The following is a 23,971-nucleotide window of genomic DNA, read 5'->3' as shown; positions in this document are numbered from 1 at the left end:
ATCAGTTTTCAAAGTGTAATGCAAATTTCCCCTGTACTCTATCTGGTGAGATTAATGAAAGTAAGGCAATCAAAATGTAATAAACAACATTGCATTATAGTTTTGAAATAACACAAGACTTTGTTACATTGTAATTCATTCAATTTGATTTTTCACACAATCTATAACAAGCAACCTTGCCTGTTGCTCATTAAGGATGGGAAAATAATTGGTGCTGAGATCCATCACGATGTAGACGTAAATGATTTGGAGTCAATTATGTGGCTAAATGCCAGTGTTGTGTCTCCTCGCTCCCGGAGGTCCGTAAAATAATTTGCAATACGATAATAGCGGTGCATCATTACATATGTGGACCGAGTTAGCATAACAAGTAGTGACTAATTCATTTCAACTTTGACCTCAATTTTAGGCCAGTAAAAAAAAAAAAAAAAACTGAGTCTTCCATTCTTGACACTTACCTGTTTCTAATTAACCTGTTCATCTGCAGAATTCTGTTTTTGAGCATTCCTGAACTTTCTTAGGCTTTTATTTATTATTTATTAGAACTTTATAAATAGACACATTCGTTAAGTGTTCAAATTCATTGCGTTTTTACAAACTTGGTCAATCCAGTACTCAGTGCCTTGTTTTTCCCGTTAGTTATGTTTTCTTTTCTGTGTCCAAACATGAATTCTTAAGCAGTCTACCAGAACCCTCCAATTTGTCCAAACATGATTTGCACTCATGTCAAGCATTTATCTTCTTCTGCTTCTTAGTGACATTGCAAATGGTTCAACAAATTGCTTGTCAATTTCTCCTCGATTCGGTTAGGTTACAAAAACAAAAATTACGAAAGTGCATGTCTTCCATTCCAAATGGCAAATTTCATTTGCTGCAGGTTCAGACACTGAATGAATTTGCATATAAATGTCATGAGTGTCATTGGATAAATTCCAATGACATCAAGACTCCAGGGGCTTCTTGGCTTATTGTTTTTCCTCTGAATTTGTGCATATTTTGTAATATATTAATTGCCAAACGGTGTTCTAAAGTCACGATTACACAATTAATAGCATCAAAAACACATCGGGCCATAAAAATAAAGTAATTAACAAAAAGCAATGAGAACTGTAAAAAAAAACAAACAAACAATTTCATGTAACATGTTTTGGAAAAAAATGTAATCCTGATATTCAAATAAATTGTTGTGCTTGCCAATTTCTATAGGTTTCAGAGGTTAGGCAATTTCACCAGTTGTTTGTTGAGAAGACATGATGATGAGATTCCTGATATAAAATCTCAGACGGCGAGAGCTGAGTGCACAATCTCAAAAGTCATTCTTGTGACAGCGGGAGAGTTCAAAAAGTGCACTATCAATCAACTGGTGAAGACTAACTTCTGAAGTTAGTGAGGCGCAAGCTGTTTGATTACAAAAAGTTTCCCTGCTCCGGAGAAAATAAAAGTTATTTATAAAGCTCATATTGTGTATTCTGCCGGAAGACTGATGCCACATATGGAGGGAGAGAATTGTAAGGAAAAAGTCCCTGTCTACAGCCGGGGGACGACTAACGGGTGTGATCAGAGAACGTGAAATTCATATATATATATAAATAATTTTATAAGGACTATGTAGACTTTTTTTTTTTTTTTTGCAAATAAGCAATTTTGGATTTTCCTTCTCTTTACAGAAATCCCCCCACTGATGGCAGTGATGACGAATGAGACACACCCATCATATGTGCCCCATTACCTCCTTCGTGGTGATCCTTTTGCCTCCAGACTCTCAAAAGAAGCCGACATTGTTGCAGCTTTTTATATCTGCATTATAGGTCAGTTTTAAAGGTTCTTGATGACTCACAACAAAACTACTATCTGCACTCACGAAGCACAAATAATAGCGCTTTTATGAAAGTGGCCTCACAAAAACATCATTTGATAGCTTTGCTATTGATGAATTCCGGGAAGAAAAAATAACCATCGTTCATATTGCTTACAATGAATGTGAATTGTTGGCCTGATTTACTATAAAGGTTTGCATGTGCAAAAATGGACGCATACATTAATATGCATGCACGCAGATGGGGAAGCTGATCTACTAAATCAGGCTTAACCAGGATTCCTTCTGACAAATGTCATTTGCATATACTACCCCTCCCACAACGTATCCATAATTTGAATATAGTTAGATTCTTAGTTATAGATTTTTCTTTTTTTTTGCACAACCTGTGTAAGAATTTATTTTTATTTTTGCAAGGGCTAGTTACGCCAAGTTAGAAAGGCATGGATGCACACTCAAATTAAATATGTATTGAAATTTAAACCACAAACAGTAGACATATTGTTCTTCATTGGTTTTTGCTATCACAACTGGAGCAGGAAAGCAAACCACAGCACAATTTATCATATTCATTCTTTCTTTTTTTTTCCCCCAATATATTTACTTCCAATTAAAGAAAGCTGCTTTATTTGTAGATTCAACTAGGCTCATTATTCCTCTTGTTTTCTTCACTCCTCACAATATACTTGTTTTGACTTGTTGTCAACTCTTTCACCAACTCTGCCTCAGATTCGCCTAAAGTAAAATTTGACCAATTAATTAGCATGACAGTTCTCAGCCAATCAGTTCACAAAAACAACTAGTAAAAAAAAATCAGCCTCTTAGTTGAAGGACTCCTCTTTGTGAGTTGTTTCTAAAGTAAAAAGCAATTTAGTACTGAACTGTATTTGTCCTTGATACTTTTTTTTTCTAAGTGGCAGCCTCTTATAGCAGCTTCGTTGTTTTCCCAACTCCTCTTTGCTACTGTATACTGGAATTTCCCCATGTGGGACTAATACAAGAATGTCAAGTCAAATGGACATTTCACAGTGTTCCGCTGACCTGAGATACATTCTTGGAATGTGGGAAGAAGAAAACCACACAGGATTTCACAAGCCCAGATTCAAACCATAATGTCATTGTTAATTATGTATCTCTCTCTTACAGGTATTATGTCCGCAACAGGGAATGGATATGTCTTGTATATGACGATCAAACGGAAAACTAAGTTGAAGCCTCCAGAGCTTATGACTGTGAATTTAGCCATCTTCGACTTTGGAATATCAGGTACTTTTTTGAATCATTTTAAAAATCAACCCACAAATATTAACATTCCTAGATCATTTTAACCTAGATTTTGATTTAGGGTAAATCAGGATTACAGCCTATTCAAAGTATTATACAACAACATGCTAAATAAAAACATATATTTTATTAAAAATCTAATCATGTTTTCAACGTGCTGGGATGTGTTATGTGTTGGTTTTTTTTTATGGTGTTTGTGTCCGATGAACCACATGCAGAGTTCTGTGTATGTGGTTCATCAAACACCGATTGCTTGTTAATGAAATTCCGACTCCCGAAGGGAAAATGTAATTCAAGCTTTCTTTGGACGTGCTCACAGGTTCATGACAATTATTTAATTGAATGAAATTTTTAACTAGTTGTTATTTGTTTTCCATCTTACCAACATCATGGCTATTTGTTCATTCTGAAATAGAATGTCTGCATATGTCTCCTGATGGCCAGACAGTTTTGCAAAATTAAAAAAAAAAAAAAAAAAAATATATATATATATATATATATATATATATATATATATATATATATATATATATATATATATATATATATATATATATATATAATCATTATGCATATAGTCTTGAAAATTATTTTCTCCTTTGCATTAATAAACTATGAAAGGCTAATCGGAATAGAACTTAATAAAAGGGAAACAAGTAAGACACAATTTCATTGTAGCATGAGGAGCTTTCAAGGATGAAAGACTAGGAGATCTCAAATGGAGATGGAACAAATACTATCAGTCAATCAAACAATCATAATGAGCATGTAACCATTTTGGATTTTATAGCAAAAACTGTCACCATGTTGACTTCTACGAGACACATAAAATGACACAGCGTGATTGATTTGGCATGCGGGCTTTGAGATTGACATTTGGGCTTTCACATGCTCTAATTTCCTAATTTCTTGGAACTACTGTATTTCCTACAGCTCAATTGTGTATTAGAAACCAAAGAGAATTAGTTGGGCTGCTTTCCTAACTGCTCCATTTGTGTTTTGTTCCAGGTACTGAAATGTTACCATTGTTAAAATACCATCCGAATGTAGGTCATGTTTTGTCGTTTGTTTCCTTGGCTTAAGTTCTTTGTCATTCTGGTCTGGTGGGAATCATGTGGCATGATGGTGTATTCAGATGCTGCTTGTTTGCTTGATAAAATCGAATTAAAAAACACTACGCAAATACTCATACTCAAAAATTTACGATAGAATATGGCTTTTACTGAATCGCCTGCTATTTTGCTATTCAAAGTTGTATATCCGATTTAACGGGATCCAAAGAGACTTTGGAGAAAATCGTAATCATCTGGTGTTGTCCATTCTTGGGTTAGTTTAGCAATTAGCATGACTTTTCTGTTTTTTCCCCGTCATCCATTCATAACGATATTTGTCAGAAACGTATCTTATTTAACACAAATGTTTAACCCTAGTAACAAGTTGAAGCTCATTGCTAGCTAGCTTGTTTGGCATAAGTAGCACTGAGCGTCCCTAGACCTCTTTTAATCCCCATACATTCGTCGTGCTTTGTGCTTAATCCGATTATCAGAAATAAAATACGATAAGCTATTCTTTGTGTTTAGATAAGGTGCAAAACGTCTTATTTTGAGCCTTGTTGTACTTTTCAGGCCCTCACAAGTTTTACAGGGTTTTAAATAAATGCAGGATGGCCAGCAAGATAAGAATCTACAAGCGCAGATGTTCTTGTGTACATTTTCTTTACATCATCACAATTTGTCTTTTAGTGTGGGTTGTTTGCTTGGCTTTGTTCGTGGCACACGGAGATGTGTACTCTATGTTGGTTCTGATCATGTTCAGCTTGTGCCTGGCTTGGTGGTTTAAGAACATTAGATATCGATTTTAAGTGGGAGTAAACTGTGGATCTGGTGTCTTCAGAAAAACAAGGCCAGATTATTGCGGCTGACACCCTCCTGAGTGAGCGTAATGTTGTTTACTGCTGTTCTGCTATTCTCTTGGTTGAGTAGCTTCTCATTTAAGAGGCCACGCCTAATAATAAATTATATGTTGTGTATCTTGTTGTTTTTCTTCATTCCTTCACAGTTTTTCGTCTACTAGTCTTCGTTCGTCTTTTTTACGGCACTTGCCTCCACCGTTCTAAGTCTTCCTCCATTTGCTTTTTACTGCAGATCACAATGTCATCGACAAACATCTCAGTCCATGGGGATTCCAGTCTGACCTCATTTGTAAGGCTATCCATCGCTATCGCAACAGGGGAAGGGGCTTAGAGCTGATCCCTGATACAGTCTTACCTCTATTTTATATTTTTGTCACATAACAGCTTTCTATCTGCTGCTGTAAAGGAAATGTCATGTTTTATGTATGGTTTTGGGGCATTTGCAGGAACAGTAACCTCTAAAGCATTGTTAGTTTTAATTAAAAGTAAGGGAAAAAAAACGCAGCTATTGTATTGTGTTACGCATAGAGCAAATTAAATAGTTGGGGTGAACTACACAACTTGAGGCAATGGTCTGCTGTGCAGACACAATAAAAATCATTCTCAACAAGAGCCTAATTGACTTTCAGCGAGAAGCAGTGCATGGCACCAAGACCTGATAATCGCAGCTATTACTTTAATTTGCACGTCATTGTTATTTTGCACATTGATTCATTGGGTTGTGTTTCACTCGCTCATCTTTGACGCCATGGCTTCGGTTCCTACTCAATAATAGTGTGACTGATTGGTCATGACGTGACATCTCAGCAAGGAAAAAGGATTTTGCATTTCTGTCGATGCGTAGAATACGTTTCGCAATGTACACGGCTTTATAATTAATTTTCAGTGGTCTTTGTTTGCCTCAGCTGTTGGTTGGCCAGATGTTTTGTATGCAAAAGCCTGAAGTGTTGGAGTTTTTTTCTAGATATGCAAAGACATAATCAAATTTACATCTTAAATTGTAGCAATGTTTCTCTTGGAGAATAAAGAAAATTTAATTTCAGTAAGAAAAAGTTTTCTTCTACTGTCTGCTTAGTGTCAAGGTCAAGGGTCAGCCTTCTACAGATCATGGGTTTGCCTCACAGCTACATTCCAAGTAGTCCCTGCTCTCTGTCTTCAATATTTCGCCTTGTGACCGATACAGTCACAGTAACAATCTAAATGAATTAATTCTCTTTATTTTTTTTCACCGTAGCATAAACCGTGATAAACATCAGAATGTGCTTTATGAAACAAGTTTTTTCTTGACAATGACTACTATCTAAGCATGTATGAGTCTTCTCGGAATTGCTTTGATGAAAGCGCGGCTCACAAAGACATCTTACAACATAATTCTTGATAATATAATAATTCTTGATATAATGGCTCCATCTGTATTTTATTGTTTTTAATGTCTATTATTATTTGACTATATATATATTTTACACCATGTTGGTTTCCATGTGGATGGCAAAGGAAATTTTTTTCCATATAATTTAATAATAATAATAATAAAACACAGTTTGAATTGACCGCAGCCCAGTCAAACTTTGTGCTGCCAACATTGCAGATGCCTTCTTCAGACAGGAAAGTCGTTCTGCTACTACATTTGTCTTGATTCACAATTAGTTATGGAAGTAAATGATTCCATCCGTTGCCTACAGATATGCCTTGCAACTCAAAGTGTCATTAGCCATAAAAATGAATCCCGTCAACAACTTATAGACTCTTTCTTGCCTGCGAGCATTCTTGTAGCTTAATAGCTCCTTTCACTACAAACCGGTCACAAGGTTAAATAAAACATGGCCAGATATCAAAAGGAGTTTACTAGTAGCCTTGATCATTTTGATAAGTTTGCAAAGTTGGTGTCACGTCCTTGACATTGTTAAAACAGCTCTCAGCGTTTCATCTCTGTATGAAATATCCCCACTTTTGTCCAAATCATTTAAAATGAAATCGCACCCGCCACAGTTTTAATAATTTCAGAGGCAAACAATTTACAAATCTACTCAGATTCTGAATCTTGATTTTTTTTAATTAAAAAAAATTATCCAACAAAAAACAATGAATAAATAAATAAAATAATGAAATAAATACATAAATAATTGAACAATTTACAAATCTGCTCAGATTCTGAATCTTGATTTTTTTTTCAACCAAAAAACGAATGAATAAATAAATAAAATAAATAAATAAACTGATGATATGCTACAATCATAAATGGATGTGAGCAGAATTATTGTCACTCATTTGGGACTACAAGTGCTGATTGGCCCGCCCTTGTGTACACAATTTTGTAATTTCTTTCAACATCCCCAACTTTTGTTTATCTGCTATACATTGAGTAGATTTATTGCGCTAAATAGATGAATAATCTCCATCATGGGATGGTAACATAAATCTCTGCGTGTCACACGGTTGCAACATTCTGCTATCTGATTACCGTAGCGGAGATTGCAGATCGAAATAGATCATGTCACATGCAAACAGGAGACCGGAGATTTTTCATTTGGAATGATTTCAATCAGAATAATACGTCTTTGTGTTACCCCTGTTAATGATTTTCAAACAAACCACATACCTTTTACTTTATTCTGTTAATTGAGAGTCAAAACCTTCATGAACGATATGACTGCTAAGTGCTTGATGGGAAAATAAATGTGTGATTAATTAGCAGATTTTAATGTTGATATGCAAATTAAAGGTTGGTCTTATCTTTTGGGTGTTTTCCCACATGAAAGCTGTAAAATTCAAACGTCTGTTGAGTAAACATTATCTCTACCATTTGTCAAATATATGGTTTACCTTATCTTTTAATGTAAAAGTAATTTAGATTTTGCAGTCATGGGAGGGCAAGAAAATATTATTTATTATTCTACTTGATGTGAAACCATCATTACCTTGTCATTCCCGTCAAATCACATTTGTATTATTAATCTAAATCTAAACATGAATGAGTCTATGAGGAAATAACATAAAAAATACTAATCTTATTTTCCATACTTTTACTCTTTACCCTTCTTCTGCTTCTTTTTCTCTTTTGCATACCACCATTACCCTTGACAAAACTATCACACATTATTTTTTTTCCCCATTACTCCTTATCGTCTGTGTGTCACCCTTTATTTTTCTTTTACACCCTTTACATCCCACTTCCCCTGTCCTTTAGTGACAGGAAAGCCCTTTTTTGTTGTTTCTAGTTTCTCCCACCGTTGGTTGTTCGGTTGGGACGGCTGTCAGTTCTACGGCTGGGCAGGCTTTTTCTTCGGATGTGGGAGCCTCACCACCATGACTATGGTCAGCCTGGATCGATACCTCAAGATCTGCCATCTCAGATACGGTAGGCTATTGATTATTTTTTTCAATTTGCCAAGATAACCAATAACTAATTATACCTCGTTTAATGTGCAGGGACTTGGTTGAAAAGGCAACACACCTTCCTCTGCTTAATCTTTGTCTGGATATATGCCGCCTTTTGGGCCACCATGCCCCTGGTAGGCTGGGGAAGCTATGCCCCAGAACCATTCGGGACCTCCTGCACCTTGAATTGGTGGTTGGCGCAATCCTCTGTGGCCGGCCAAAGTTTTGTAATGTCTATTCTCTTCTTCTGTCTTGTCCTTCCAACTGGAATTATGGTCTTTTCCTATGTGATGATTATCTATAAAGTCAAATCTTCCGCAAAAGAAATCTCACACTTTGATGCCCGGATCAATAACAATCAAAACCTTGAGATAAAACTTACAAAGGTATGTGAAAGACACACATTTGTAACATTATTCTAAGGATGAGTTCCAGTGCGTCTAAATGACTTGTATGTGTTCAAACCTAGGTGGCCATGTTGATCTGTGCAGGATTTTTGATTGCCTGGATCCCATATGCGATTGTGTCAGTGGTGTCGGCATTTGGGGAGCCGGACTCAGTGCCCATACCTGTGTCTGTCATTCCTACACTGCTTGCCAAGTCCTCGGCAATGTACAATCCAATCATCTACCAGTTAGTGGGCCTGAAAAACTCCTGTTCACCTTTCTGCTTAAAGGTCCTGGGGAAACGCAGGCCTTTTCGAAAGCCCAGGTAAGGGAATGTCTTTGGTCACAAAATCTCGTTTCTCCCATTTCAGGCATCGTCGGTTAATTGGCGATTCTAAATTTTCTCAATGTATGGTGAACTCAATGCATGAGTAGTTACTCGTGCCCTATAAAATTGAGTACCGTATTGTCCACACTATAAGGCGGACCGGATTATAAGGCGCACCTTCAATGAATGGTCCATTTTAAAACTTTGTCCATATATAAGATATAGTATACATTTGGCCCGCGGGCCGGACTTTGGACACGCCTGCTGTGGTGGCTCAATATTGGTCCATATGTAAGGCGCACCTGATTATAAGGCGCACTGTCGGCTTTTGAGAAAATTGGAGGTTTTAAGGTGCGTCTTATAGTGCGGAAAATACGGTAGTTACAGTCTACAATGCACAGTCTTTCCCTGGAAGTATGACGGAATTGTATTTGCTGTGATAATGGATACAAACGTGTGGCCTTGGATTTTTCAACACCATGGAAACAAGATTTCTTCCTGGCTGTGTCTTGTAGAATGACAATAACACGTGTTTGATTTGATGCTTAAATGCTTATTGAAGAACAGATAAGGAGTCAAAACGAGTATTTAAGTGGGCTGGGAAAAAGAGGTCCCTGGTTTTTAATCAACGTTAGATAGACATCAAACAGATTTATGAGCTATAAGTTATGGCGTAATACAGATTCTATCCACAGATTACGTCCCCATTTTTCTTCTATATGAATAAGTCATGAAAAGGAATGTGGCCCAAATAAAAAAAAAATAATAATAAAATGTTCTTTTTTAACTCGTTCAGTCCCATTGACGGTTATAGATCTCATATATATTAACTGGGTTGGCAGTGAATGAGTTACTGAATGTCTATATCTTGTGCTTGCAGATTATACACAATTTCTGGCTCAATGAAGGACACACGAGCACCCAAAGAAACTCAGGTTGAAATGTGAGACAGACAGAACGTTTGGGCTGCTTGCAACAGTTTGTCTTCTCCCCGTCCTTTTTCACTTTGCCCATTCACACGCTGCCTATCGTCAACAATGTCATTATCAAGCTCTTATCATTATCCCTAAATTATGATTACCGTAAATTTCGGACAATAAGATGCGACTTTTTTCGCAAATTTTGAACCCGGAATCACAAGTTTTAGCTAGTGCGGCTTATAGTCCAGTGCGGCTTATAGTCCGAAAATTACGGTACATCTGGCTCGTTTATGCCTGCAACACAACCTTGGTGTCCTTCCTCCAGCTTCTCTTCCATCACAAAAAATATTTTCCAAGGAAGTGATATCGTGAAATGTCTTGACTCAGTTTTGCAGTATTTTAAGCTAACAAATATTGACTCAGGATTGAAGATAGTTTGGAAAGGTTCATTGAAAGTTAAAAGTTAAGTATGGACTAAGAAAATGTTACACTAATGATTATTGCTGGAATTATAACAAAACAAAAGTAAAACAATAAATATAGTACATGGTGTCTGAGTTCACATCCAATTGTTATACTGGATTAAAGTTTTGGGTGTAACTGGTTTGTTCAGTCTTCTGCACTTCTACACATGTGGCTTGTGTACAAAATAATGTTTGAACTAGCACTTTATTCCATCTGGTTGTGTTTTTTGCATTTGAAGAGGATCTGCGTCCGAGAGGTGAGTTGGAAACTGTCGCAATGCAGAACTGGTGAGAATTCAGAGTTAAGTCCCACCAAAAGCCTCACTAAAACATATGAGTGCACTTTATTTGCAAAAATTATTTTGTATGCATTAGAAACGATTTAGTTTCACAAATACTTTTGTAAATTGTCCCGGTAATTTTCATATGAAACTGTTCTCTTTCATGATTTGAGGGTTGTTGTTTTTTAATGATTCCATATGCTTATCTGCTTTCTTGTGTTTAGCATTTAAGCTAAAAATATATATATATAATAATGCAAACATTGTAATTTGTTAATGATGACTCAGTACAAAACAAATGGGAATCCCTCAAAATTTGGGATTTGGTTCAGCAATTTACAACAAAGCGTACCATATTTAAAAGCCTTTAATTTTCTCAAAAACCGAAAGTGCGCCTTTTAATAAGGTGCGTCTTTTGTGTGGACCGTATTACAAAATCTGTAAACGTTTTAATATGTAGGCGTAATATGTACACCCGATGAATCAATCAGAGATTACATTTTACATAAATCAGGGCGGTAAACCAATCAGAGGACTGTACGCAATACGTAGATTGCGTACCTCCGCCGTCATTGACAAATAAATACTATCGAATTTATTTGCGCAGATTAAGTTCATCAAAGCCCCCACAATTGAGTCTGCGCCTTTTAACCCGACGCGCCTTATGGTACGGAAAATACGGTACTACTTTTCTAAAAGTGATATGAGGATTAAACTGCGCGTATGGAACATTTAGAAAGAATCAAAACAAAATTTAGTGAGGTCATAGAAGGCTTTTGTACGTTCCTCTAGAACCGTTTTTATTTGCTTTGTTGTAATTAAGGCACTGACAATCAATGACACTAAATCTACTTATGTGTATTAGGTTTTGTTGATAAAAAGATTTGATAAATATAGATCGGGATTTGAAAAGTGATGTTTACACAATTCACATTCATCTTCGGTATTAATTATCTTCCAGTTCACTTCAATACATGAAGCTTCTACTCATCAAGAAAGTGAATAAGCATATACAACAAAAAGTTCTTTTAGGGTTCTTTTTTTTCATTTTTAAATGTACATGTTGTGAACAACCATTTTCAGTATTTCTTTGATAATTTTCACATATGCACTTTGTAAGCAGCAATATTCAAAATCCTTCTCATAAACTATTTTGAAATCATACAGTACTTTCATTCCACTTCTTTTCACTGTCAACATAACAGCTACTGTATGAAGTTAAATGCTGGTTATTGTTTTTATTATTTTGTGGGGTCTATTTTCAAAAATTTTTTTGCTGTGTATTAAAGGAAAGTAGAAATCAATGTTATTTTTCTACATCACAGTTATACACAGCTGATGTTTCCTGCTCAAAGTTGTACATCACCGTTTGGCTAAGATTTTTGTGCTGTGTGAAATGTTTTCCTGCGCGTGACAACACCTAGCACTAAGCACACTCTTCAATCTCAAGTGTTTGGCCATCTTCCACTGTCTTTAACATCTGACTGAGCCTTTTGTTGTAATGTTTTGTTGTCTCGTTGTAAAACAAACATAATTGGTGATGTGTCATTAATACACATCGTTCATGTTAAATGTCACAGAACACAAATGTTAGTTTTGTTGTTTTTTTTTGTGGTAGCTGTGTAGAAACTTTTCTGTAACATCTCGACAGGTTGAATATGAATTACAATATAATTCTTTACTTGCAGCCAAAATCTCATTAGCTCTTTTGTGCTCTGACCTGTATTCAAGTTTCAGTAACGCCATCTGATTTTTTTTTCCAGAAAATATGCAAATTCTGCTTTTTATTTTTACATCACAGCAGCATTAACTAAAGTTAATTTGACTTAGTGACATCAGTGTCCTTCAGCTTGTTTAATATTTTAAGAGTTTTGATCTCAAAGTATATTGTACAAATGTTATATGTTTATACTGAAGAAAGATATTCTTTACTGACTACTACATGAGCGTCAGCTTTTTCTTTCCCAAATGTCTGTTATTGTGCTATACACCAAGGCAGAATTGAAATATAAAAACAAACAGACGTCAATCATAAGTGCGAACAATCAATAAAATAAACAATAAAAATGTACACGTAAACATGGCACCACACTCCCCCTAGTGGCCAACATGCATACAGCAGCATTAGTCGGGTTTGGTTTTTATTTAGTATTCATTAATTCTTTCATCATCCGTACTACTTATCCTCAATTTATTTAAATTAATGTTATTCTAGTTTATTCTTATTTTACCTTCTTACTATTTTTTCTTTCTTTCAAGTTATATTCAAAGTTGACTTTGAGAATTCAAATAATTTTCATTTCCTCAAATTTCAAAGATGCAATCATACAAACATTAAATGAGTTCTTTATGTCAAACCATCACAAATTTCCACGATATGTCACAAAGTATGATAATAATGTCCTATTAACGCATTAAGTCCTAAAATAAAGATAAACAATGCCACAAGAGTAAATGAATATGAGAGGGAGATAAGATGATGGTCATGCTTTTAATTTCTGCAGGATTTCATAGAAGAAGCTTGAATAACACATTATAATCAGAAGGCAATTTTGTTCCTGACAAAAGAAGAGCGGGCTCAAAAATAAAATATTCGAATAGGCATGAGGCTGTGATGACACTTTGAAGTTGTTGAGTTTTAGTGGTTGACTAAATACTAAGTTTTGAATAAAATAATAATGAGAGAATAATTGTTTTACATAATCTTCCAGGCCTGTCTATGTGAGGTAGGACGTGACAAAATGTCCTTGCAAACTTTGAAACAAACACATTTTCTTGTTACAAAACATGTGTTTGTGACCTGTTGTAGAGGACTATATGTGCCCTTTGGTTTCTTTCTTGTTTTTCTTTGCCGCAATGCATCATGCATTATGAATGACTGATTACAAAAAAAAAAAAAAAAAAGTTCAAATTCAGGGCACTCTATGTTTCGGTCAATTCAACCAACTTGTTTATTTTCACAAAAGATAGAAATGTGATTTTTTTTTAATTTAATATGAGAGTTTTGTTTTTTTATATATATATACAAAAAGTGAACCCACACAACGTTCAGTCCTTTTTTGACACGACTATTATTTTTGACCCAACTGTTCATTCACTGCAGGATGCATCACCAATATTCAAAAATAATAGTCATGTGTCAAATATATATATGTGTAACCAACAGTACAACTGTTTTCAAATAACCAACACAGACAAGAGGAAATTAAATAATAATAATAACAATAAAAAGAGAGATAAAAACGGGAATGCTGCCCTATACTAGGCGATGAGAGCTGTATAATTTTTTTAAAATCAGTGTAGGTTTTTGTCGAATCAAAATAATGTCTGAATTTGCTTTGAAAGGAAACAGTCTTCCAATGATTTAAAAATATTTAAGGTCATACTTTGACATTAATAACAAAGATTTTAAAGTTTGCACGTACATACTCTACCATGTCTTTTGTTATATAAGTTCTAAATAGAGATGAGAGCAGTAAAGAGACATCTTGGCTGGCAAAGGCGACTTTGTGAGTGCGCAAAAGAATCAGCAGGTGTTCTTTGCATGGACGTTTACAGTATGTGACGAGTTTGTCACATTTGTGCAGGTTTTTAAGCGTCCACTGCCGTCCACTCCTCACTCTTGTCTGCATAGCTGCGTGAGTGTGGATCTTACTCAGTACGGTACTGTTTTCAATTTTCAGGTTGAAGATGAAGACAATTGGACTGGCCGCGGCCGCGGTCGTTCTATCGCTTACTGCCTGGGTGCTTTATGGTGAGCAAATCTGATTACTAAAAATGTTTAATTGAACTTTGCTTTTATTAGCTAAAGCAGGGGTGTCACTCATTTTTTTCCCGAGGGCCATTATGACTGTCAACCCAAATAAATGTATGAGCACCTCATATTATATACAATAAAAGCTACAAAACTGACAAAATAACTCGTTTTCAAATCAGACGAGTAAAAACTGGTCAAATATCCTCATGGTATCTGGTCAACTATATATTGCATTAACTTGTTGCATTCTGTATTTAGTTTTAGGTTCGGGTATTGATTTGTTTTTGCTTTGGATTTCTTGCTGAGGAGCTTTGCTTTGGATTGCTTGGTTTGTTAATCTGTAGCGCCTCCTTGAGGGCAAATGTTCCAGTTTTGCAAGCCTGATGGCCTTTTATTTAAAAAATAAAATAAAAATAATAAATATTTCAAAATGATTAAAAATAATAAAATCAATGTAATAAAAAATAAAACAATACAAAATTAAAGACTCAGACTCCTTTGTTCATCAATTCCATTTAACCTTTCATTTGTATTCACATTTAATCAAATTTTTGTCTTGACTTCCTTTCTCCCTTTCTCCCAACACTCTTATCGGGAACCAGAGATCAAAAGGACCCCAGTCTCGGCGAAGCTCACATTATCTGAACAGAAGCAGGTGGGGAAGACCTCTTGTGTGATTTCAAAATGTACCCATGATATGTGTGTTTATTAAAGTAAAATGTGAGGCTGACATTTTGTAGGTTGGACGTTTCAGGTGAGATGCAATCTGTTTTGCAGAACCCAAAATGTCTTCATAGAATTCAAAATATACCAAGAACTGTCTATGTGCAGTTGATTACTCAATTGGTTGGTAGATTTGTCAATTAAGATATTTCTAATTAGTTGAACGGTTTTGGGTAGGTTGGTCAGTGATTAAGTGGTAGAGTACCAACATCTATGCCAAACCAAGAAGTGAAATGTTCTTTGTTTTGCAGAAGCAAGATGTACTAGGAAATATAAATTGCCTCTGTGGTTGATATGTTCCTTTGTTTTGTAGGAGCTGTCAACACTGACCACTAAGGAACCAGCGCTGAACGTGACCTCAGTCTTGGTAAAGACCACGGTGCAAGGACAATCCTCTTGACTGATTGAAAATATACCAAGAAATGTAAATTGCGTCTGTGGTTGACATGTTCTTTGTTTTGCAGAAGCTGCCCAACACTACACTGACCACTAAGACACCAGCGCTGAACGTGACCTCAGTCTCGGTAAAGATCACGGTGCAAGGACAATCCTCTTGACTGATTCAAAATGTACCAAGAAATGTAAATTGCTTCTGTGGTTGACATGTTCTTTGTTTTGCAGAAGCTGCCCAACACCACACTGACCACTAAGACACCAGCGCTGAACGTGACCTCAGTCTCGGTAAAGATCACGGTGCAAGGCCAATCCTCTTGACTGATTCAAAATGTACCAAGAAATGTAAATTGCTTCTGTGGTTGACATGTTCTTTGTTTTGCAGAAGCTGCCCAACACTACACTGACCACTAAGACACCAGCGCTGAACGTGACCTCAGTCTCGGTAAAGATCACGGTGCAAGGACAATCCTCTTGACTGATTCAAAATGTACCAAGAAATGTAAATTGCTTCTGCGGTTGACATGTACTTGTTTTGCAGAAGCTGCCCAACACCACACTGACCACTAAGACACCAGCGCTGAACGTGACCTCAGTCTTGGTAAAGATCACGGTGCAAGGCTCAAAATGTACCAAGAAATGTAAATTGCTTCTGTGGTTGACATGTTCTTTGTTTTGCAGAAGCTGCCCAACACTACACTGACCACTAAGACACCAGAGATGAACGTGACCTCCGTCTCGGTGAAGCCCACGGTGCAAGGACAGCAGCAGGTGCAAGGCCAAATTTTCTTAATAGAGTTCAAGATGTACCAGGAAATGTAAATTGCTTTTGTGGTTGATATGTTCTTTTGTTTTGTAGGAGGTGCCCAACACTACACTGACCACTAAGAAACCAGAGATGAACGTGACCTCCGTCTCGGTGAAGCCCACGGTGCAAGGAGAGCAGCAGGTGCAAGGCCAAATTTTCTTAATAGATTTCAAGATGTACCAGGAAATGTAAATTGCCTCTGTGGTTGATATGTTCTTTTGTTTTGTAGGAGCTGCCCAACACCACACTGACCACTAAGAAACCAGAGATGAACGTGACCTCAGTCTCCGTAAACACCACGGTGCAAGGAGCGCAGCAGGTACGAAAGTCCAATCCTCTTGACTGATTCAAGATGTACCAATAAATATAAATTGCCTCTGTGGTTGACATGTTCTTTTGTTTTGCAGAAGCTGCCCAACACCACACTGACCACTAAGAAACCAGCGATGAACGTGACTTCAGTCTCGGCGAAGCCCACGGTCAAAGGAAAGGAGGAGGTGCAAAAGAAAGATGTACCAAGAAGTGCAAATTGAAATTTGTGGTTAATTTGGTAGAGTGGTTATTAGGTTATTCAAAGTTAAATATTATTTGAAACTTGAGGTAAATATGGTATTACTTTTGCTAGGTTGGTCACTGGTCAAATTTGTAGTTGAGAGTCCCAAGAAAAATGTGAGTTGAATAATAGTGCAAATTGTTCTCTTGTTTTCAGAACACACTGACCACTAAGAAAAAGATGAATGTCAACTCTAACTTTGTTTTGGACATACTGAAGGTGTGAAAATCCACTATTGATTTAGAGAGTGCAGTTGGTTATTTATTCAAAAGTAAAAATGTCATTTGTATGATTGATTGGCTTGTTGGGTTTTCTAGGTTAGTCATTGGTCAATTGGAAGAGTCCCAACATCAATGCCAAACCAAGATGCAAAGTGTGTTTTGTTTTGCAGGACCTGTATAACCTGACCGATGAGGAACCAGAGGAGAAGGTGAGTGCAGTCTCTGTGAAGCAAGGACAGCAGAAGGTCTGAACGGCTAAATTGTCATTTTCCATGGGTTGAATCAATTGGTTGGTAGATTGATTATGTAATCAAAATATTTCTAATTAGTTGAATGGGTCTGGGTGAGTCCCAATCGTCTACACCGACCAATGTAAATTGCCACTGTGGTTGACATGTTCTTTTGTTTTGCAGAAGCTGCCCAACACTACACTGACCACTAAGAAACCAGCGATGAACGTGACCTCAGTCTCGGTGAAGACCACGGCGCAAGGACAGCAGCAGGTGCGAAAGTCTAATCCTATTGACTCAAGATGTACCAAGAAATGAAAATTGCCTCTCTGATTGACATGTTCTTTTGTTTTGCAGAAGCTGCCCAACACCACACTGACCACCAAGAAACCAGCAATGAACGTGACCTCAGTCTCGATAAAGACCACGGTGCAAGGACAATCTTGACTGATCAAAGCTGTACCAGGAAATGTAAATTGCCTCTGTGGTTGACATGTTGTTTTGTTTTGTAGGAGCTGCCCAACACCACACTGACCACCAAGAAACCAGAGATGAACGTGACCTCAGTCTCGGTGAAGCCCACGGTGCAAGGAGAGCAGCAGGTGCAAAAGTGTATTCCTATTGACTGATTCAAGATGTACCAATAAATGTAAAGTGCCTCTGTGGTTGACATGTTGTTTTGTTTTGCAGAAGCTGCCCAACACCACAACGACCACCAAGAAACCAGAGATGAATGTGACCTCAGTCTCGGTGAAGCCCACAGTGAACTTGACTGATTCAAGGTAATTTGCCTCTGTGGTTGACATGTTCTTTTGTTTTCCATAAGCTGCTCAACACCACAATGACCACCAAGAAACCACCGATGAACGTGACCTCAGTCTCCGTAAAGACCACGGTGCAAGGAGAGCAGCAGGTACAAAAGTCCAATCCTATTGACTGATTCAAGATGTACCAATAAATGTAAATTGCCTCTGTGGTTGACATGTTCTTTTGTTTTGCAGAAGCTGCCCAACACTACACTGACCACTAAGAAACCAGAGATGAACGTGACCTCCGTCTCGGTGAACCCCATGGTGCAAAGACAGCAGCAGGTGCGAAAGGCCAAAAATTCTTAATAGATTTCAAGATGTACCAGGAAATGTAAATTGCCTCTGTGGTTGATATGTTCTTTTGTTTTGTAGGAGCTGCCCAACACCACACTGACCAAGAAACCAGAGATGAACGTGACCTCAGTCTCGGTGAAGCCAACGGTGCAAGGAGAGCAGCAGGTATGAAAGTCCATTCCTATTGACTGATTCAAGATGTACCAATAAATGTAAAGTGCCTCTGTGGTTGACATGTTCTTTTGTTTTGCAGAAGCTGCCCAACACCACAATGACCACTAAGAAACCAGAGATGAACGTGACCTCAGTCTCGGTGAAGCCAACGGTGCAAGGAGAGCAGCAGGTGCGTAAGGCCAATCCTCTTGACTGATCCAAGATGTACCAATAAATGTAAAGTGCCTCTGTGGTTGACATGTTCTTTTGTTTTGCAGAAGCTGCCCAACACCACAATGACCACTAAGAAACCAGAGATGAACGTGACCTCAGTCTCGGTGAAGCCCACGGTGCAAGGAGAGCAGCAGGTGCGAAAGTCTACCAGGAAATGTAAATTTCCTCTGTGGTTGACATGTTCTTTTGTTTTGCAGAAGCTGCCCAACACCACACTGACCACCAAGAAACCAGAGATGAACGTGACCTCAGTCTCGGTGAAGCCAACGGTGCAAGGAGAGCAGCAGGTACGAAAGTCCATTCCTATTGACTGATTCAAGATGTACCAAGAAAATGAAAATTGCCTCTGTGGTTGACATGTTCTTTTGTTTTGCAGAAGCTGCCCAACACCACACTGACCACCAAGAAACCAGCGATGAACGTGACCTCAGTGAAGCCCACGGTGCAAGGACAGCAGCAGGTGCGAAAGACCAAACTGATTTCAAGATGTACCAGGAAATGTAAATTACCTCTGTGGTTGACATGTTCTTTTGTTTTGCAGAAGCTGCCCAACACCACACTGACCACCAAGAAACCAGATATGAACGTGACCTCAGTCTCGGTGAAGCCAACGGTGCAAGGAGAGCAGCAGGTACGAAAGTCCATTCCTATTGACTGATTCAAGATGTACCAATAAATGTAAAGTGCCTCTGTGGTTGACATGTTCTTTTGTTTTGCAGAAGCTGCCCAACACCACAATGACCACTAAGAAACCAGCGGTGAACGTGACCTCAGTCTCGGTGAAGCCCACGGTGAACGGACAGCAGCAGGTGCGAAAGGCCAAGACTGATTCAAGATGTACCAAGAAATGTAAATGGCCTCTGTGGTTGACACATTCTTTTGTTTTGCAGAAGCTGCCCAACACCACACTGACCACTAAGAAACCAGCGCTGAATGTGACCTCAGTCTCGGTAAAAACCACGGTTCCTCTTGACTGATTCCAGATGTACCAATAAATGTAAATTGCCTCTGTGGTTGACAGGTTCTTTTGCAGAAGCTTCCCAACACCACAAAAACCACCAAGAAACCAATGAACGTGAGCTCAGTCTCGGTGAACTCCACCATTGGTCAATTGGATAATTACAAAAACATTTCCACCTGTGTTGCAGAAGCTGCTCAAAACATTGACCACTAAGAAACCAAGGATCAGCGTGGTGAAGCCCGAATTGTTTACAGAGCTGCAGGTCCGAAGGCCAAACGCTCTTGTCTGATTTCAAGATGTACCCAGAAGTATCTCATGCTCTCTTGTGTGTGTGTGCGCTTATATGTAGTTGGCTAAGTACTACGTTTGGATTTACTCCAACACCAACGTTTCCATCATCATCAACCCACAAGACCTGAATCTCGAAGTGTAATATACCACTCACTCAATAGTGATTTCTTTTTACGTGTGCATAATCATAACAGCCCCCCTTGTGTTTTCCAGTCTTGAAGTCAATCTGGTGTCGGAGCACCGTGGCAAAAAGCTGTTGACCCTTCGGTTTTCAATGACAAACCAAACCGCCAAGCTTATCACAGACACCCATGTTTCGCCACTACCGCTGATCCAGAACGAAATGACCTGGCCTTATCGTCTTGGAGTCAACTACAAGGTGACAATTGTCTGCCAATTTATTTTGGATGTATTGTCAATTTTCAAATGGACTTGTTGTTTTTTTCAGATTGTTATCCAGAAAAACGGCAACTACTGGACCGTGAACTTCAGCAACAAGCTCGTGCTGTGTTTCACGCTTGAGAAGAGACAAGTCATCAGCCAGGTGGAGGTGTCCGGCCGGATCGTTACCATCAGGAAAGTGGAGGTTTTCAGGGATGTTTGACAAAGTGCTTTAAGTCAGTGACCAGATAAATTAATGGTCACTTCCTGTTTGGATTTAGATTATGATTATTTTCCTTATTAACAGATTGCTAATGATCAGTTCATTTAAATCATGATTTTATTTCTACCATGATTGACGGTCAGTTCCTTTAAATCATAGGTGTCAAACTCAAGGCCCGGGGGCCAGATACGGCCCGTCACATCATTTTATGTGGCCTGTCAATACAAATTGTTCATCAAATTCATGTCATTACTAATATTTTATCTTTAAGAAAAATCATTTTAAAATGTAGTTACTGGTCTGATTTAAAACCAAATTATTTTGATAACATGAGGCCTTCATACATTTATTCGGGTTGACACAATGGCCCGAGTTTGACACCCCTGCTTTAAATCATAATTATTTTTCCTTTCTAACATTTGTTTTGCATGTTTTATCTGAAACTCCAATAAAAACTTGCATGCATAAAAATCAGCAGTTATGAGGTTTGGCGTCATTGCGAGGCCGCAGCACGAAAGGGAGACCCCACAGTAAAGGTTGAAAAGCCTCTCAGCTAATGCTAATCTTTCTAATGCATGGCCTGGCTGAGTAATTGATCCGGGCATATCCGATCAATAGACCTTTATTGCTCATTGGAGACGGAACGTTTAATCTTAATGAAACGTACGGAATGGCAGACTATTTAACAGTAATTTTCTTATTACCATTGACCCCAATGTGAAATGCTGAGATAAGGAAATGAGAGTAAAATATAAACAAGAACTCGGCAATATTGAATGTGGTTGAAGTAACTTCGAGGTGTATTTGGCAAGTAGGACACCTAGTGGTACACGTAAACACAACAATCGACTAGCAAAATCTTTTTTTGGAAGTAATTATCGTAGCAGCCCTCAGCAGGGAGTCAAAAAGTGAAAAAATGAATGCCTCAACGGTGAAAGTCAAGAGAGGAAACATCCTTGTGTGATTAAGTCGGCACAGGGCAGATGTTCTATATAGCTGGCTAATTAAAAAGAAAGAGCTCTGATTAGCGTATACATACACTGCCGGAATCACACATGTTAAAAAGGATGGAACAGTGAGGAAGGGGAGGAAGAGGTGAGCTGGCAGAAGTGGTTGAGCAGAGGAAGCACGAATAATCCATTACAGTGACGCGACATGATTAAGAAGCGGCAGGAGACAAAAATATCCCAGGCCAAGGCATCTTGGCGCAATACCGTTGCAACAGAGCACAACATGACAGCAACTCCTGCTGCTTTTGTCTAGTTAAATTCAGAATGGCGATAATGTGTACTTTGCTTCATTTACAATAAATGGAACAAAAATGAAATTTCCGGGTCAACGGTCATCATTGCACCCTGACATAGCAAAACTGAGCACTGTTCATGAATATAAAACTAGCAAAATTAAGCACTGTACATGAATTTTTAAAAAACTACAAAAAAAAATTTGTTCCGGCCATGATTTTAAGTGTTATTTTATTTCATAAAACTCACGGTTTTGGTTGATATTGGTTGTTTGCTGTGTTGTAGTATTCTTGAGAAGAGAGAAACATTTCCTTACTAAAGATTAATTATTTTTCAGTTTTTTTTTTTTTTTGCAGATCATATATAAATCTATCATTAAAATATGCAGTTAATAAGCCGTATTTTCTGGACTATAATCCGCTACTTTTTAACAAGCTTTGAACACAGTGATTTATAGTCCAGTGCGCCTTACATATGGGATTTTCATGATTTTTAATGAAATTGTAATATTTTTACATATTCTCATATAAGGAAATTAAATATTAAAATACCTGCTTATAGTCCAGTCCATCTTATAAATGAACAAAACAGGATTTACCCCTAATTTTAGCTGGTGCGACTTATATTCGGGTGCGACAAATTCCAACATTGTGGCATAGTATCAATTTATCTAAGAATACTGCATCTGTGTGACAATAGCATGAAATCTCAAAATCTTCCTCTAAACATGAGGGTGGCTATGGCCACCCCGGGACACCACATAGCTGCACCCCTGCCTTCCTCCATGTGTTCGATCGGACGATTTCAGTTCAGGCATTTCTGTCGGTCCGTTTGAGTGGCTTCTCCATAGTTGTGAAAATGAGCTGAGGAAAAGGAGTCAAGACACACACAAACAAAATGTATGTCATTGTGTCTCATTTAAATGTGAATGTACATCATTGACAGAGCACTGTGCAAGGAATAAGATCTAGTATACTGGTAACATTCCACTGTTTATTACTGGTCTACTGTGTTCAACTTTTTACCCATTTTCATTTTCTTTTTTATAGGAAAATCATGTCAAAAATCTTTCTATAGTATATATTTTCTTAGAAAACATACAAAATATTATTGTACATTTATTTTACACAGGGAATATCCTCTGGCTTTTGTTTAGGATCATACATGACTCATATTCTTATTTTTGCAGCACACGGTGTTACACAATATGCATCAAAAGAATAAACATACCTCAGGAAAGATTTTGCAAAGAAACAAGTTCCATACATGCATACATGCAACCACAGTCAATTTGTCACCTTCCGTCTTTTTTTTATTTTTATTTTTTTCCTCATGCCTTCTTGCTATACATATAGATGACACGTCTTCTTTTCTAAGCAGGGCAAAGTCTGACTGATGACAGGTAGATGTGAGAATTCAACGCTGACTTGTCAAAAGAACTATAGTTGTTAAGGTCACACACAACTTTCTATGCCGTCACATATTTCACACATTTCTCATACAACGTTGATCCATCACCAACAGTGCAATCGCTCTACAAGACACACGCACACGCACAAACACGCACAGATGACTGCCGATGAGTGAACCACTGAGTTTGTCAACGGCACTGCAAGGAAAGCTTCCTCACGGCGAGCCTGAAAAATAATGCACTGACAAGCCTCCCGTCTCACGAAAAGACAAGTGTCTATAGGGGCCTGTGACCTAGAGCTTGTTTTTTGGACTACAACCGAAAGTTAGACAATGAGTATTAAAATGGAAGAAAAAAAAAGATGAAAATGTAATAATAAAACTAACAAAACCAAATTACAAGAATAAACTCATGATGTTGAGACAATGAGACAAGTTTTAATTTGAGTTGAGAGACATTAAATTTATGTATATACCATTTAAAAAAAAATACTGTCCTGACATAAATGAAAAACAA

At 37.6% G+C, this 23,971-nt stretch overlaps 2 protein-coding genes across 45 annotated transcripts in view; both read left to right on the top strand.

Annotated features, from left to right (window-relative positions):
- The window catches only part of opn5 (opsin 5), a 28,455-nt gene extending 15,745 nt beyond the window's left edge, over window positions 1-12,710 (top strand). For both annotated transcript variants that reach the window (XM_049756117.1, XM_049756116.1), the window contains exons 3-8: window positions 1,668-1,808; window positions 2,963-3,082; window positions 8,200-8,370; window positions 8,442-8,776; window positions 8,860-9,101; window positions 9,985-12,710. In XM_049756117.1, coding sequence (XP_049612074.1) covers window positions 1,682-1,808; window positions 2,963-3,082; window positions 8,200-8,370; window positions 8,442-8,776; window positions 8,860-9,101; window positions 9,985-10,051 — 1,062 coding nt within the window. In that variant the 5' untranslated portion in view covers window positions 1,668-1,681 and the 3' untranslated portion in view covers window positions 10,052-12,710. The remainder of the gene's footprint in view (window positions 1-1,667; window positions 1,809-2,962; window positions 3,083-8,199; window positions 8,371-8,441; window positions 8,777-8,859; window positions 9,102-9,984) is intronic.
- Window positions 12,711-14,354: 1,644 nt separating this feature from the next.
- LOC125990195 (mucin-2-like) lies at window positions 14,355-21,274 on the top strand. 43 transcript variants are annotated; one of them, XM_049757012.2, is made up of 32 exons: window positions 14,356-14,523; window positions 15,129-15,181; window positions 15,563-15,628; window positions 15,714-15,773; window positions 15,871-15,930; window positions 16,028-16,087; window positions 16,184-16,243; window positions 16,324-16,383; window positions 16,502-16,591; window positions 16,680-16,769; window positions 16,858-16,947; window positions 17,160-17,222; window positions 17,395-17,433; window positions 17,638-17,727; window positions 17,812-17,883; window positions 17,967-18,056; window positions 18,145-18,204; window positions 18,281-18,367; window positions 18,456-18,545; window positions 18,636-18,722; window positions 18,811-18,900; window positions 18,989-19,078; window positions 19,142-19,231; window positions 19,321-19,404; window positions 19,486-19,575; window positions 19,664-19,753; window positions 19,835-19,894; window positions 19,966-20,019; window positions 20,093-20,167; window positions 20,255-20,334; window positions 20,410-20,575; window positions 20,645-21,274. In XM_049757012.2, exons 1-32 carry the CDS (start codon window positions 14,460-14,462, stop codon window positions 20,798-20,800), a joined length of 2,556 nt encoding a protein of 851 aa, XP_049612969.1. In that variant the 5' UTR covers window positions 14,356-14,459; the 3' UTR covers window positions 20,801-21,274. The 43 variants fall into 43 exon arrangements, with proteins under 43 accessions (XP_049612976.1, XP_049612969.1, XP_068505398.1 ...); XM_068649297.1 differs by having other exon boundaries at window positions 16,324-16,395; XM_049757008.2 differs by having other exon boundaries at window positions 16,324-16,413.
- The last annotated feature ends 2,697 nt before the right edge of the window (window positions 21,275-23,971 follow it).

The sequence above is a fragment of the Syngnathus scovelli genome, chromosome 20, assembly GCF_024217435.2.
Source record: "Syngnathus scovelli strain Florida chromosome 20, RoL_Ssco_1.2, whole genome shotgun sequence".
Lineage (NCBI taxonomy): Eukaryota > Metazoa > Chordata > Actinopteri > Syngnathiformes > Syngnathidae > Syngnathus > Syngnathus scovelli.
This window is presented reverse-complemented; position numbering and strand designations above follow the sequence as displayed.